The sequence below is a fragment of the Mycteria americana genome, chromosome 8 (genome assembly GCF_035582795.1).
Source record: "Mycteria americana isolate JAX WOST 10 ecotype Jacksonville Zoo and Gardens chromosome 8, USCA_MyAme_1.0, whole genome shotgun sequence".
Taxonomy (NCBI): Eukaryota; Metazoa; Chordata; class Aves; order Ciconiiformes; family Ciconiidae; genus Mycteria; species Mycteria americana.
The window spans coordinates 900,594-915,990 of record NC_134372.1 but is presented as its reverse complement, the minus strand read 5'-3'; the positions used below and the strand labels follow the sequence as shown (position 1 = coordinate 915,990).

At 50.1% G+C, this 15,397-nt stretch overlaps 1 protein-coding gene across 2 annotated transcripts in view; it reads left to right on the top strand.

The window, feature by feature from the left end:
- STK32A (serine/threonine kinase 32A) overlaps window positions 1-15,397 on the top strand; it is a 34,709-nt gene extending 19,312 nt beyond the window's left edge. For both annotated transcript variants that reach the window (XM_075509586.1, XM_075509587.1), the window contains 7 exons: window positions 4,332-4,421; window positions 8,027-8,124; window positions 10,098-10,214; window positions 12,637-12,762; window positions 13,820-13,948; window positions 14,305-14,369; window positions 15,307-15,397. In XM_075509586.1, the coding sequence (XP_075365701.1) occupies window positions 4,332-4,421; window positions 8,027-8,124; window positions 10,098-10,214; window positions 12,637-12,762; window positions 13,820-13,948; window positions 14,305-14,369; window positions 15,307-15,397 (716 nt within the window). The remainder of the gene's footprint in view (window positions 1-4,331; window positions 4,422-8,026; window positions 8,125-10,097; window positions 10,215-12,636; window positions 12,763-13,819; window positions 13,949-14,304; window positions 14,370-15,306) is intronic.

The following is a 15,397-nucleotide window of genomic DNA, read 5'->3' as shown; positions in this document are numbered from 1 at the left end:
TTTTAAGCCTGTTCTCTGCTCGCTGTGATGTTTTAGCTGTCTGTTGCAGAGGTTTCAGAGTTATTTTCTGTGGATGTACCCTTGACTTCAGTGTCCTTCTGCCTATGGCTTGTAATATTTCTTTTCTTCATCCATGGCAGCAAAGGTGTGTCCTCTCAGGCATAGAGAGCTTTGTGCACACAGTTCAATTTTTTCTTGTCCCCAGAGCAACTGTTCTTGTAGCATGTTTATCTATATGTAGCCTAGTGCTTGTTTTTCAGTATCTCTTTCCCCGTGGAACGGAGCCACAGCTCCCCATTCCCTCTCCTCTCTCTTCACCAGGCTTTCACAACTGTGATCACAAAATATATGCTATGTGCTAACATCAATTTTTTATAATGTTCTTGATTGAGACCAGTCCCCTGAGAGTATGAAGCACCTGAAGACCTTCAGCAATCAGACTTCAGTCCTTCATTTTTTAGACGCCTCTGGGCCCCTAACTCTGCCCTTAGGCCCATCTTCCTTTCCAGCTGTGAAGTTCCTTTCCAGCTGTGAAGTTCCTTTCCAGCTGTGACTCCTTCACCCTTTCAGATTTACGTATCGAAGGGCGCCCATGTCTGTTACAAACGGCAGCGCCCTTTTTCTGGCGTTCATCACTGACGAGGCTGCAGGAGCCTTGTGCACGTCGTCTGATCTTCGTGTGGGAGGCCGGTTCAGGTTTTGGTAGTACAAATGCCTCTCAGGATGCCACACGTTGAAATTCGTTGTCCTGCTGCCAACTGTCATGAACTTAACATACACCTCATGCGTTTGCCTCTGTCACCCTGGTGGGTGACATTCTATATTGCCATATCAATTTCAGCTAAGAAATTAAAGTGAGCCATAAATAAAGTGGAATATCAGGCAAATGTCTTTCTGTGCAATAAATAAAGCAGTTGTTCAATATCAGAGATTTGGATCAGTTCCCACGATGAAAAAATCCTCAGCAGATGACCACCTTCAACAGTCATTCCAAGCACAAAGTGATTTCTTCCTTCCATGATAAGTCTATTGATTTGGCTCAATGACAGCACAGCTCACCTGGGAATAAAAGAATGTAACAGATGGCAGTTTCCAGGAATTGTGACTAATTCATCAGGAGTTTTTGGCCAGGTCATTTGTCTAATAAAATTGAAGAAAAGCTCAGTTTTATCTCTAGTAAAACTGAGAGGTTTTTTTGCAAGAGCCCTGTAATGGCTTTGCTCAGTATTATTTCTTGTACGACTGCCGAAAGGTTCTCGAGGGCAGCGCCAAAATGGGTGAGTTCATGCCAATGCGGGCACTGCACGCATAGCCTATTTGCTCTCTAATCTCAGATAAGAAGGCTATGGCACAGTCTGTCCAAGAGCCTCCAGGCTCCACGGCTCCTAATGTCTCTAGTTTCCTGTTCTTTAAAATGTTACCTTAGTTGAATCTGCAGAAGCCTTATATGTTTTGCACAAAAGTTGCTCTAGAAAGATGAAGGAATTATTCAGTAACAGAGGTGCTCAATATAATAAGAAAATTCTTTGCCTTAATGCAGAACCAAAGGCTTGATCTGGAGGTGCCAATGTCAGGCAGCAGGACGAGCTTCGGGAAGGACACGGTGCCCGGAGTACAGCTCCGGCTGTGCCGTGTCGAAACTGGCTGCAGGTAGACACGCCGAGCAATCGGGAAAACACGAGCCTTCAAGTCTGACCCCAAAGCTCGGCAGCAACGCCCAGCGCTCCCCTCCTGTAGCTGCCGTCCCCGGCCGCCAGTCCACCCCGCTCTGTAACGCTGCCCTCGCTGTTCAGCCTCGCCGTACTGTCCGGAGCCTTCTTCCTCAGCCTCAGTGGCTTGATGTGGTAATTTCCCAAGTGGGCTAGTTTATAAAACTTGTGATTTATCTGAAGTGAATAATTTAAAAGATGCATCCAGAGAAAGGCACGTTTGTGCTTGGAATGTCAAATTCTTAGTAAGTCTTTATGATTCATATTTATGAAAACAGCTCCCCAGAAAGTGGAATGAGAGCTAGAGATGAAAGAAAACACAACGCAAGGACGCAGAGGACGTATCCAGACAAGACAGTTGTATGTCATTCTTTTCTCCCAAGTGCTCCCCAGCGATTTGATGCCCGTTCTTCAGTGGGCAGACTGAGGAAGAGAGGGCCCGGCTGACTTTGTAAAGCGGCGTCAGCAGCAAGGAGAGACGTGCTCCTGACAGGTCGTCGGGTACCTTGTGAGGGGCGAGCTCCGACACCTCGCGTACGCTCTCCCGGCAGTGCCCGTGGCTCACCAGAGGGACCTCAAGTTTCCCTTTCTTCCTTCAAACTCGAGCCTGACAAGCACCGCAGATCCGACGAGGAGATCTGTGTCGGGGGGACTCGCAGCGCAGAGGGCCCGGAGGTGCAGAGCCGGGGCCCAGCTGCGCGGGCTGTCGGCAGGACGCTGTCCTGCGCAGCCGTCCCGGCCCCTTCCCCGCCTGAGGCAGTCTGATGCGGAACTGGAGGTGGCTGGAGAGCTGGATGGTCGCTTCACGGGGAGGGGCTGAAGGATTTCTTCGTCCTCGCCAGGTGCTGGCATGGAGGTGGAAGCTAGGTGGTTGCGGCGTGATCCCAGGGCCTTCCGGACAAGGGTCGCGTCTGCCCGGTCTGGGTGCCTGGCGGTAGCGTCGGGAGGTGCAGGGACCAGGGCCCGGTGCGAGGCAGGGGCCAGTGCCTAACAGAGGTGCTCCTTGGCCCTGGCAACTCACAGCCCAAACGCTGAACGTGCCCGGGTTTGCACAGAGCGTGGCCGGCCTGCTTCCCCAGTGCTGGCCCTCTCCTGGCCTGTCTCCGGAGGAGCTGTACGCGTCGTCCCGCGCCGCAGGACGCTCAGTTCGGATGTGCGCGCTCCAGGGCGCGTTTTGCACGCTGGCCACGGCTAATACGGGGTGCAGGCAAGAGGCTCGTATGCTTTACACGCTGACGGTGTGTTGAAGAGACATAGGCAGGAACACAGACATGATACAGCGGTCTTAGGTGAAATCACAAATTCTACTTTTATTCCCCAAATTTTCCCAGCTAGATCAGATATTTGCAGCAGGCAGACTTGTATCGCTGTTCTCACATAACAGATACAGGCACAACTGCAAAGATTTACGTAAATGTTTCATAGCATCCAGACAAGACAACAGGACTTCATTACCAAGGCATCAACTTTTAGACATATAAAGGTGATCTTATTCTACTTGAACTCATGAACTAAAGAAGCAGTGAATTTCTAGCGGCTGAAGCTCATGTCTGAGGGAAGCATTATCATCGTGCCTCCATCAGTAGAAAGCCGCTTTGATTTGATCTCTGTGGTTAGAGGGAACAGCAGCAACTCAGCCACCCTCTGTTGTTGCAGAGGAGGGTGATGACTCTGCAGAACACAACATCCAAAACATCTGATGCTTTTGATAACGAGCCCAGCTCTGTCAGGGGTGAGCACGTTCGGTGCCTTAGGAGAAGGTGCATGAGGTCAGGAAGAAGAAAAGACCGCCTGCATTTAATCAGAAGAATTAGGCTGAACTCACCCACAAGTTTCAAAGAAATTCACTTCAGTGAAGCCAGCCTTGTATTGATCACCTGTGCTGCTGTACATGGTTGGTCTGCTCACTGATAAGAGTTTAGTGAATAAGGAATAATCAATTAATTGCTTGCAAAAAAAAAAAAAAGTGCAAGTAAAAGAGCAGGCAGGAGCTAGGTGGAAGCATTTCCTTTCTCATCCCTGCAAATCACATCCACCTCTTATTTCCCTTTCAGTTCGCAGGCAGCAGCTGCGCGTGTTGTAGCAGCGATGGCAGAAACCGTTCCTGCCCCACAAGGGGGCTTTCATGATGTCTGAATTGCTTGTGCACGGCTCTTTTGCTTGCTGCCAAAGGTATTTTGTTCCATTCTAGAGACATCCTCTAGAGAAGAAAATGGAGGGAGTGCTTAGTACCTGGGAGCGCCAAAGGGCCAGTAGCTAGAAAGCCAAAAATAGCAAGGATTTTTTTTTTCCCCAAAAACATAGTGGAATTTTTTCTGTGAGAAAAGTTCAGTTCTTTTGCCCCCCAGATTTAGAAAGGCTCAAAACAATCATCATTAAATGATTTCTTGGAGAACTCAATTTTTTTGCTCCCCAAAGGGTAAATAAGGGGATATTTGCTGTAACAAGATACATCTGTAAGCAGCCTGCAAGCTGAAATACTTTCTATCAGTTCTCCCACCAGAATATTTTTTTCCTGGAAACTCCTTTCCGTAGAGTATTTTACTTTCAGTTTCTGGTTCAAAGCTGTTTCTCGTATGAAATTAAAGCAAATCAAGTTACACAGTAACCTCTGTCTTTCAGGACACGTGCACATCACCGATTTCAATATTGCCACGATGCTGACTAAAGAAATAGAAGTCACCACCATTGCTGGCACAAAGCCGTATATGGGTAAGAACCGATGACAATTCTGTATTCTTGAATTGCCATGTTAGGGGCTTGATTTGACAGCTGTGGTGGGATGCAGATGAAGTCTTTTTTGGCGAGGGTTTGAACTCTTTTCCTCCTGGTATGTAACTGAACGCATGCATTTGTTTGAAGTGAGGAGCAGCCTGGAGAGGTGCTGCAGGGGAGCGTGGCGGGAGCCCTTCCCCAGTAACACCCTGATGCAGCTGGAAAATGTGCGTCCGTCTACTGATTCCACACAACAGACCAAAGCACGCGTACTGCAAACACAGATTTTAGTGCTGGTATGCCATACTGTCCAGCATGGCTTTGATTACAAAGTAAGATAGTTGCACTCCTGAGGTCTCAGAGCATTTCACAAGCAGCAGCCAAGCCATGTAGCAATGATGAAATGCTCTTGCTACCCTTGAGAAGGAAAATGAAGCACAAAGGCTTGTATTTGGTCCCTCAGTACATTAGCACAAGTCTTACACTGCTGCATCAGTAGCTCACAATTTGAATTTTTATATAAACTGGCTGCTTTAAAAGCTAGCATGACTCTGTGTTTAGGCCAAGTGAGTGGACTTAAGACTTGCTGTTTTCCTGGGCTGCAGCATCCGCTCTGCACGGGAGGGAAGAGCCCGTATTTTGGTGTCAGGCTGACACAGGGGAGAGCATTGCTGTGCTGGTGCCAGGTCTGCATCAGAAAGAGGCGGGTGAGGCTTTAGCTCCGATCTCTGCCGCTGAGGACAGCATCCTGCCTTCAAACAGCAGAACGGGAGGGCAGTTGCACCTGGGGTCTGCAGAGCACGGGGGGACGGGCGTGCATTGCCCCTGGGAAAGGGAGGCACCGCTGGTGCGGAAGCGGCCACCACAATTAGAAGGTAAATGCTGAGCCTGGTTTTCAGTCTTTCTGAAAACCCCTCCTGTTGCACCTATGTTGCCGGTAGCAGCAGACGTGGCTATTTCTGCCAGCGAGTGAAAACCAGCCAGGTGCAGCCCCGGAAAGGGAGGTGTACAGAAGGGAAAGCCGCAGCCAGGCTCTGGGGGGCTGTCGAGTGCGTTCCCCAGTGCTCAGCACGGTTGCACGCTGGCCTGCCCGTGGTGTACAGAGCGCAGTGCTGGTGCTATGGAAGTGGGGTACCAGCCTCCAGGAGCCCACAGAGCTGAGTGTGGGCTGGTTGCTACAGCTGCGTACCATCCCCTTCCCCTTCTTTTTTCAGTTCACAAAAAATGCAGGTTTTAGGAAGCTTTTTTATCTCCAGGCAATGGCATGGGACTAGTGCCAGGCAAGAAAACTTGTCAGGCAGCTTTAGGAGTGCATGGGGGGATGTTCTCCTGGGGCAAAGGGGCTCTGGAGCCGGTGGATCACTCCACGGCAGCCTTGGGTCAGCTGGAGAAACAGTTTTCATGAGCAAATCAAGACACGCACGTGGAAGGAAGACACACAGTGGTTGCTCCTGATGCAGACCTCATTTCCCTACTACTCAAAAGAAAAAAAGCTTCTTTTTCTTTTCCCCTTTATAAGGGGAGTACAGAAAACTTACTTATGTTCACTTACTGGTCAGATCAGTGAAGCAGCTGACTTTTCGGACAGCAAGGGACCCACCTGATACTTATCACACAAGCAGAGTTAATAAGCATAAAGCAAAGTAACATTGACATACCTGGGAGGAACTGAGGCCGGAGCATGCAGGTAATGAAGCGGAGAGAAATATCCTGAGCTAATGCTAAAAGAAATACTGTGCAAACATTACACAGAAAAGTCTTTGTAACCATAAATTCAACCTTCCTAAGTGAAGCAAAAACACTCAAAAGCATTTCTATACAGCTAACACAACCCCTTCCACACAAAACACGTATTTTCATACACAGTAACACTGTCTCTCAGACCTAAATAACGCAGCCTCCCTACAGCTGTTGCACAGCCAAATCCCTTAGGGCAGTCCCCTGGGAATCTGCTTTCGATCAAGGTGCCCAAACCGAACTTTCACCCTTGCACCACCAGTGCACTCCTTTTAAAAAGGAAAACATGCACAAAAAGAAAGCATTGCTCCCTGTTTTGGTTTTTTAGAGCGCTTCTTCCTCCCAGCTCACGCAAAAATCCTACAGTATTTTTTTTCCTTAATCTCAAAAGGGAAATTTGTTTGCTAAGAAAGAGCGTTTCAGTCTGTGCCGCCACCCCCTTCCTATTAGCCTGGTAACCTCCTCCTAAAAAGCTGTGGCTCTCAGGCTTCCTTCAGTTAAAATTTGCTTTTCCCTGCCAAGGGTGCAGTTGGCACCGTGTCTACGTTTACACTGCATAGTAATGTTCTGCTTTCATTCACTGTGTCAGGCTGTATTTAGGCTCTGCCAGACTGAAGTACTTTAAATATGAACAAAGAGATATGAGTGGGACGGGAACAGCTTTCCAACGTGAAGATCTACTGAGCGCTAGTTGAGGGCAGAGAGGCTTTCTGGCGGAGGCGAGGAGATACTCAGGCCGATGTTACGCCTAGATTCAGTGAATTAGGGTTAGTCCTCATGCCGAAGCACATTCACTGTGGCGTAGCGGGCAAGTCCTGTGTCAGCAACAGGCGTTTATTCTTGTCGGGCTTTGTGGGCAGAGGAGCGCTGAGAGATCCACGTGGAGGGGACCGTGGGGCTGTCGGGTGCCCGGGAGCGGGAGCACCGCGGCGCAGGAAGGGCTCTGCGCCAGGACGCTCGGCGTTACAGTGCTTTGTGCCCTGCAGGAAATTGTCGGGCTCTGGTGAATCTCTTAGTGATTATGTAAAGCATTCTATAATCCAAATGAATTGGATTGTGTTTATCGCACATTAAACATTCCAGTTGCGAAGGTGATGGCACACCTGTTTCTCAAGGCCATCCCATCGTTTACACACATTCATCAATTAAGTTTTGTAACAGTCCACTGAAGTAGAAATCATTGACGGTGGGGAGAGCAAGGCACAGAGGAGCTGAAACGCTTGTTTGGGTTTTAACAGAGTAGAAAATGTTTCATACCGTGCTAATTGCAGATGTCGTTCGCCAGCAGGGTCAAGGTTTCAAGGCGCGTCTGTTCCCGGGGCAGGCAAGCATCTGGGCTAAGCTGGCGGGCTGGAAGCGGGTCGGGTCTGGCTCGCACCGAGGCCGCGCGCGGGGCCGAGCAGGGCACGAGGTCGGCGGGTCCCGGTGCGCGGCTGCAGGGAGCAGCACCAGCGGGCGGCACGGCGCGTGTCGGGGCGGGAGGTCGGGGCGGGTTGCGCGGGGGTGTTTGCGCTTCCCTCCACGCTGCGGCTCCTGGGTGTGGGATTCCTCTGCCGTGCAAGGCTGAGACAGCAGGCGAGGAACCTGACAAAGACCGAAAAATGAATTGCTGCAAGGAAACCCGTGCGTTCCGATTCATGTCCGCCTCAGCGATGTTTCGGTAAAGGACCAGTCTACCAGCCATATGCCGTTGTTTTGAAGGAAAAAGCAGAAATTTTCAAAGGCACTGTAACAGGTAATACAGTAATTTGTGTCCTAGGTGGAATAGCAGGGATGCTCTCTGTGGCATGGATCAAGCATTCGGTGTTGCTGATTTCCACTTGAGATTGCAGCAAGGCAAACTTTCCTTTTTCTGTATTTCGCAGCACCTGAAATGTTTAACTCCACAAAACCCACCGGCTACTCCTTCGCTGTGGACTGGTGGTCACTGGGAATCACTGCCTACGAGCTGCTCAGGACCCGGGTACTGTGCACGGCTCCCGTCCCCGTCCGTCTCTTTCCTTAAACACTCTGTTGGAAAGGTTAATGTTTTTTAGTGGGGATGAAAGGGCCAAGCCAAATTCAAGGCTTTAAGGGTTATTACAGCATAGGAAGCAGAAACCACATCTTCACCAGGGTTCTTGAGAGCACAGCTAAGAGCTTAGAGAAACTGTCGCAACACAGAACAGCGTGTCACGACAGTTCCCCACTGCGCCCGAGGGCCTCTGGGTTGGCGTAAGCTGGGCAACGCAAACGAGTGACAACTCCTGAAGTTTGGCCTGCAATATAATTTACTTTGGGCTCCCATTCTGCAAGGAAAAAAAGACAACTTGAGAAAAAAAATCTTATTGCTGTTGTAATAAGACTGAGCAGTTTGAGCGAAAGCAAACCGCAATGTGTAAATTATTAATAAGGCTCCATCCCTGCCTGTCACGTCAGTGTTCTGCCGCTGACTCAAGTAAGGTTGGGGGCCTTGTAGACAGACAATTTAGATTAGTGTTTTGGAAGTGTAAAAACAGTGGGACAAAATTATTTAAATTGCATTCTTCTAAGCAAAACGTTGTTTAATATCTTGTGGGGCTAGGAAACTTCTTTCAGTACAAGTATGCAAAACACGTTTTTAAGAAACTCTGTCATCAGTCTTTGCAGAATGCCAAAAAAAAAAGTTTTTATGAATATATGCTAAAGAATAGATTTTCAAATGAATCTGAGTACTTCAAATTGTGAGTGGTCAAGTCAGTACACATGAAGGGGACACGGCTGCCTGACCTGTTGGGTAACTGAAGCCATGTGCCCCCTATAAACATATTCATATAACATTTGAGTTTTCCAGTCGTAATGTTAAATGAATTGCAGGACTGGTCATCACACTGACTTTGGCTTGATGGCACTGTTTCCAAAGATGGGAGTGGAAGTGCTGTCGGGTGCTCAAACCTGATGGCACAGCCGTGGTTAAGGTGGTGGCACCGGTGGTGGTCACCGCATGGGGAAGTGAAGGGAGACCTTGAGGTCCATCTAGTGTCGGTACGTGTTAAGCACAATGCACCTGATTTGATCGCACAATTTATAGACGCTATTTTTTTAAAATGTACTTTTATGTACTTAATACTTTTATGTACTTAAATGTACTACTGCACCCTCACCCCCTCCCCCGAAACACTGTAAAAATCTGGGAATCAAAAATCTTTCAAAATGGAAACACTCTACCGTCCTAAATTCTCTTTCAAAGTAGGCAGTAGGATTGCTGTAGTTAGGAGTTAAACGTGGAGGTGACGGTACTGCCCGGTAACACCGGCCGTACCTTGCCCGTCCCTGCGGACTGAGTCCCCGGCTGCTCGGCTGGTGCCGGGGTGGCCTGGCTCCGCTCCTGCCGGCACCAAGTACTCCTCAGAGGCGGCTCAGCCGCCCTGCGCCATGACGCTGGTCACGGGGCAGAAGGGACGGGCCATCTCGCAGCCTGGTGTCACACCCAGGACTTGTAACCCTTCCTGGGACATTATTTTTTCAGCTGATTTGATAGGTGGGAGAAATCCTGCTCCTTTTTGCTTGCGTCGTCGCCAACGTGAGTGAAGAACTGAAAACAGCAGCACATTTTACGGGGAAAACTGGGAATGCTCCGACCCTAGCACCATATATGTAAAATCCTTTTTGATGGCCCTTTAAGATACAAATACTGAAAAGGGCAAGAAAACACAAGCTGGCTACTGACTCTAACTTTGGGGGTTTGCCTCCTATCTGCCATGCTGTTTAGATACCCGGTTATCATCATTGCTCTTGCTGACATTATTATTTTGCTTATTTCAACTGAGCTACGATCGCACAGGGAGAGACTTTCAACGGAGGCTTGGGGAGAGTACTGAGAGACTTTGTTTGGAGCTTCTTTGCTCTAAAAAGATTTCCCAAGGAGTCTGAAAAAACAGATAAATTAAAATGCTTTCCTTCTGGCATTTCTCACAGAGGCCGTATCATATTCGCTCCAACACTTCCACAAATGAAATTGCTCACATGTTCAAGACGGCTGCAGTGATGTACCCTGCCGCTTGGTCCGCAGACATGGTGTCGCTAATCAAAAAGGTGAGGGCAGCGTGGAAGCGGGTGGCTTCGGGCCGGGGGTATTGTGTCCGGGCGCCTGCTGAAGGCAGCCGCTCCTTCCAGTCTGCTTTGTGGCCTTTGCCGTAACTTGTGGGGATTCGTTGCAAATTGTGTCCAGACCCAGCGGTAGTGACCTTCAGATGGTACCGTATGATAAATACCCGGCTTTGAATGTTGCAGCCGCACTGCTGTAACGAACAGCTCGCAGTGCCGCGCCCTGCACTGACGGGGATGACGTTTGTGCGGGCGAGCACCGCTGCTGCTAGTGCCGCGCTTCTGGGGACACGTGCAGGCTTTGCTTCCAGAGTTTCTCCTATAACTTTGTCTCTCTGGAATGACGTAACAGAAGTAGATACTAATATATGTGTCAATAAATTTGGCAAAAAAATGCATATTTTTTAATTAAAAAAAAAAATTCCCAATAATGAGAAGATTTGCAAGAAGTGCTGACACTATTGCAGTCCTTTGATGCCATCTGGTTTATGCACCACTGTAATTATTTTTTAATAAAGCTGTTATCAAAATTGCTTCAAAATCATTACTGGAATAATTTTGAAGCTGAAATAATGTTTGAAGTGAAGCAGTATCTTCAATAAACAAAACTGTTGCTTGACAGTGCCAGACACTTCGCATACAGTGGCAGCAAAGCCGAAATACTGAACCCTGCATAACAGCACTAGCTGCAAATTTTGGAAAGTATGTAAATAGTTTTCTAATTTTCACAGAAGTGTAGACAATAAAGTAGTACTTAATGTAGCCTTCATCTATTTTGTGTTCCAAGTAGTATGTAGAAGTATTTGTCGTCTCTAATGAAATACTCTCAAACTTTTTAATGAAAGTGAGACATCAGTTCTTTGCTGAGGCAGAATCACGGCATATTTGCCAAGAAGAAAATTGAAGAATATCTCCATTTGCTTAAAATTAAATGGAGCTAATATTTCACTAAGCCTAACAGTAATATAGGGATATTTACTGCAGATGTCCTCTGTGTTGTTATGTTGGAAGTTTGTTCCTGGACCACAACATGCCGCAAGCCATATAGGCTCCTTTGTGAATAAATGATGCAATGTCACAATTACTTAAATTTCCAAGTGCCCCTTTGCATCTGGTTGAACAGCCAGATGTATTATATATGAGGCCAACTGTGGTTCTGCCCTGGCTCAAACATCTCCTGTGAAGTTTTGTATTTATTAACGTTCAAGGCAAATTACCATTCGTGCGGAGCCGCATCACGCGCGTTAGGGCTGGAGCACAGCGCTCCGCAGAAGGCAACGCCTCGTGAGGGACGTCTCTGTTCCGCACGCTCTGCACGGCCCTCGCCGCCCCCCAGCTGCACGCCCGCGCGAGGGGGGCCGGGGGCCGCCTCATCCGCCCCTGCCCGGAGGCTTTGGATTCTCTGGTTTTCCTGCTAGAGTTTTGGAGTGTGTACTGTCAGGAGTTTGTGCAGTGTTGAATCCTGGAACTCCAGAGACACACCTCAGTCGTTTCCTTCCACACAAGCAATTCCTACAGCAGTGTTAAAAAAATGCTGAAAATAAGCAGCGTGAATCCGTTATTCACACAGGAATTATCCTTATGAATATTCCATTACTAGAGTGAGCAAATGGGATGTTTTACTGATCTGGTATTAAATTGGGAACACAAAGGCATGACTTTAACTCCCCGTTCTGAAACAAATGGTTATTTTTAACCTTGGACAAATTGTTTAATGTCACCGCCGCCTCATCGCCTGCTCCTAACACGGGGATGAAAGTTGTTCATAAAAACGAGAATAAATAGAGTTAAAGATTGTGAGCCCCTGGCATACGCTGGTGAAGGGAAGCTGAGCCAGAGCAACAGAAGAGAGGCACCCGCTCGAAGCGCTGGTGTTCGTGCAGTGTCACCGGGCCCCGTTCAGCGGAGCCTGGGGACGGCGCATGGCGCGGGAGCGGGGCGGCCGGCAGCGGTGCCGCGCACCGCGGGGTGTCCCCGGGACGCCTCCCTGAGCCCCAGGGACGGAGACAGAGGCCGCGGTGACCCCAGCGGCTGCTCCTTGTCACCGGGTGAGGCACGGCCGACCCTGCGGTCCGGCCCAAACCGGAAACCTGCCTCGGCCTCGCGCTCGGCAATGACGGGCAAAGCTGCCCCGGGGCTCCGTCCCCAGGGCCTCCGTAACTGCGCGCCGTCACCGCAGCCCTCGGCGGTTCCCCGGCTCCCTCTGACAGTCCCACTCGCCACGCCAAAACCAGCTCCTTCTCGAAAAGCAGCTACCGACAGATGCACACTCAACAGTGTGAGGGTCGTTCCCCTGCCCCAGCCGCTACCGGGGGTAACTCTGCCACTGACACATCTGTATGCGCCTAATCTCTGATTTCGCATCTCAGGGTCTCACTTTCTCACCTCTTCCATTTAACTCTTGCTGCAGTTGCTTGAGCCGAACCCCGAGAAGCGTTTTTCTCAGCTGAGAGATATCCAGGACTTCCCGTATCTGTCAGATGTGAACTGGGATGCTGTTCTCCAGAAAAGGATAATGCCAGAATTCATTCCCACAGTAAGGCAATTTTAATTTAAAAGGGTCTCAATGTGCCCAAGCGTTAGACGCTGCAGCCTGTCCTCGTGCCTGGCACCAGATCATGGGAAGTTCTTACAGATTTCCACAAGAGCACCAGGTGTCGTGAGGTACCGGGGAAAAGAGAGGCAAGGGCAAACTTTTCTCTTCCCTGTGGGTGTAATAAAGAGTAATGGGGGGTGACTACAAAGTGTGGGTGCCCCAAAATTGATCTGCTCTCTTTATAATATTCCCAGAATTTCTGGATGCAGAACTGGTCTTACACGCTCCGGACTGCCCATGGCACGCTAGATGAAACACAGGCCGGCAGTGCTCGTGAGCCGTCCTGCGCCCAGCGCCTCTCTGAGCAGCCCTGCTTAGGACTAGCTCTTCAACTGCAAAACCCAGTGAGCGGACGTGGGCTCATTAGCAGCCTGGAGATCACCCACCATTTTATGATAATTGGTTCTTCCTAATGACTCTCCTTAACAAGCCCATTGTTCACAGCAAAATAACAAATACAGTAGATTAGCATTTCTGATCCTTTTTTAATTGGAGTAAAGCAGCACAGAAGTAGCATAACCCTTCCGGAAAATAATCCAAGGACTGTTGTGTGCAGTGTTACTCTGGCTGTTTTTCAGCCAAACAAAAGTTGGGCTAAACTATGAATATTTGCTAATTGTATGTATTTTGCCCCTCTGTTGGTGGTTTTCTTTGTAGCGGGTGTACGCGTCTTGCTTTAAAACCAGCTTTGCAGGCTGCTGCGCTCCTCCCAGCAGAGGCAGAGCCCAGCCGAGACACACGGTCCTTGTCCTCACCCTCACCGTCACTTCGAAGCAGCCAAAGGGCTGAGTAGAAGCAGTGAACACAAAAAGAGCAATTGCCACACCTTGGCAACGTCTCCTGGCTGAGGGAACTGATAAAATAGGTCAGAAGTACAGGAGGTGTTCTGGCTATGTGTGCAGTTGTAATCAGTTTATTTTTTACAAAATGTAGCTCCCAGATGCAGTCCGATTTCTGAGACTCTGACTACTTAGGGCCACCTCTCTCCCCCCTCCAGAGAGGCAGACTGAACTGTGACCCAACCTTTGAACTGGAAGAAATGATCCTAGAATCCAAACCTCTTCACAAGAAAAAAAAACGCTTGGCTAAGAAGGAGAAAGACACCAGCAAAAGCAATTCCTCCCAGGTGAGAGCAAGCAGGTACAAGCGTGCGGTCAAGGAATTCTCTCATTTTCCAAGAAAGCTGATTGCTGTCGAGCAAGACCACAGCAAACTGTTTAAACAGACCTTTTTTTTTTTTCCCTTGTGACCAACGTTATTCCCAAGACTCTTCCGCATCTTCCCTTTGGTGGAAGGCAGCATGTGTATGCACTGGTTTTGTATGAGAGGAGGCTCCTAATGCCATTCTCCCCACTGCAGTGCTGAAGATGCTCTATACCTAAAGATACCGCTATATCTCCTTGAGATTGTCCTTGTAATGTCTTTCTGTGTCAATTGTGAATTTATTTCCCATCTCTTTATTTTTCTACTCCAATGTGAAAGGCCTGCCATCTTCAAAAGCACCTAGAGATGCTCCAGAGGGACTTCATTGTTTTCAACAGAGAAAAGTAAGTACTGATACAGAGGCAGCACCAGAGGCTCCGGCCCTTGCCAAAGCCTCTGACAGGCTCAGGGTTCAGGAGCTTCCTAACGAGGCAGCTGAGGAGAGCAGGTACTGGTGAATGCTGGTTGATCTGTCGCCTGCCAGGGACTGGCGTGGCATTCCTCTTCTTGAGCTGGAGGGCTGGGCCCGCAGCCACGAACTGCATTAGTTGCCCTGTTGGTGCAGGCGGACTGCTACTGCGGGGGCTCAGCACTGTGGGGACGCGGCGCTGCAGGGGCTCGGTGCTGCGGGGCTCGGCACTGTGGGGGCTCGGTGCTGCAGGGGCTCGGTGCTGTGGGGCTCGGCACTGTGGGGGCTCGGCGCTGCGGGTGCTCGGTGCTGCAGGTGCTCAGTGCTGCGGGGGCTCGGTGCTGCGGGGGCTCAGCACTGTGGGGGCTCGGTACTGCGGGGCTCGGCACTGGGGGGGCTCGGCGCTGCGGGGGCTCGGTGCTGCGGGGGCTCGGTGCTGCGGGGACTCAGCACTGTGGGGGCTCGGTGCTGCGGGGGCTCAGCACTGTGGGGGCTCGGTACTGCGGGGCTCGGCACTGTGGGGGCTCGGCGCTGCGGGTGCTCGGTGCTGCGGGGGCTCGGTGCTGCAGGGGCTCGGTGCTGCGGGGGCTCAGCGCTGCGGGGGCTTGGTGCTACAGGGGCTCGGTGCTGCGGGGGCTCAGCGCTGCGGGGGCTTGGTGCTACAGGGGCTGGGTGCTGCGGGGGCTCAGCACTGTGGGGGCTCGGTGCTGCGGGGGCTTAGCACTGCGGGGGCTCAGCGCAGTCCCTGCAGGGCGAGTGGCGGCTCGTGCCAGGGAACAGGATGCTCCCGGGCAGCCGCACCACTGCGTGGGCCTTGGCACTGCCCGGGCTTTCTTTCCCTCACAGCTCGACCATCCCTTTCTCTCTCTAAGGGTGAGACACCACCACAACGACATCCAGCCCGTAACACCGGCAAAAAGCAGAGGCACCTACAAGGAGAACAACCAGAACAGCAACCTCTGA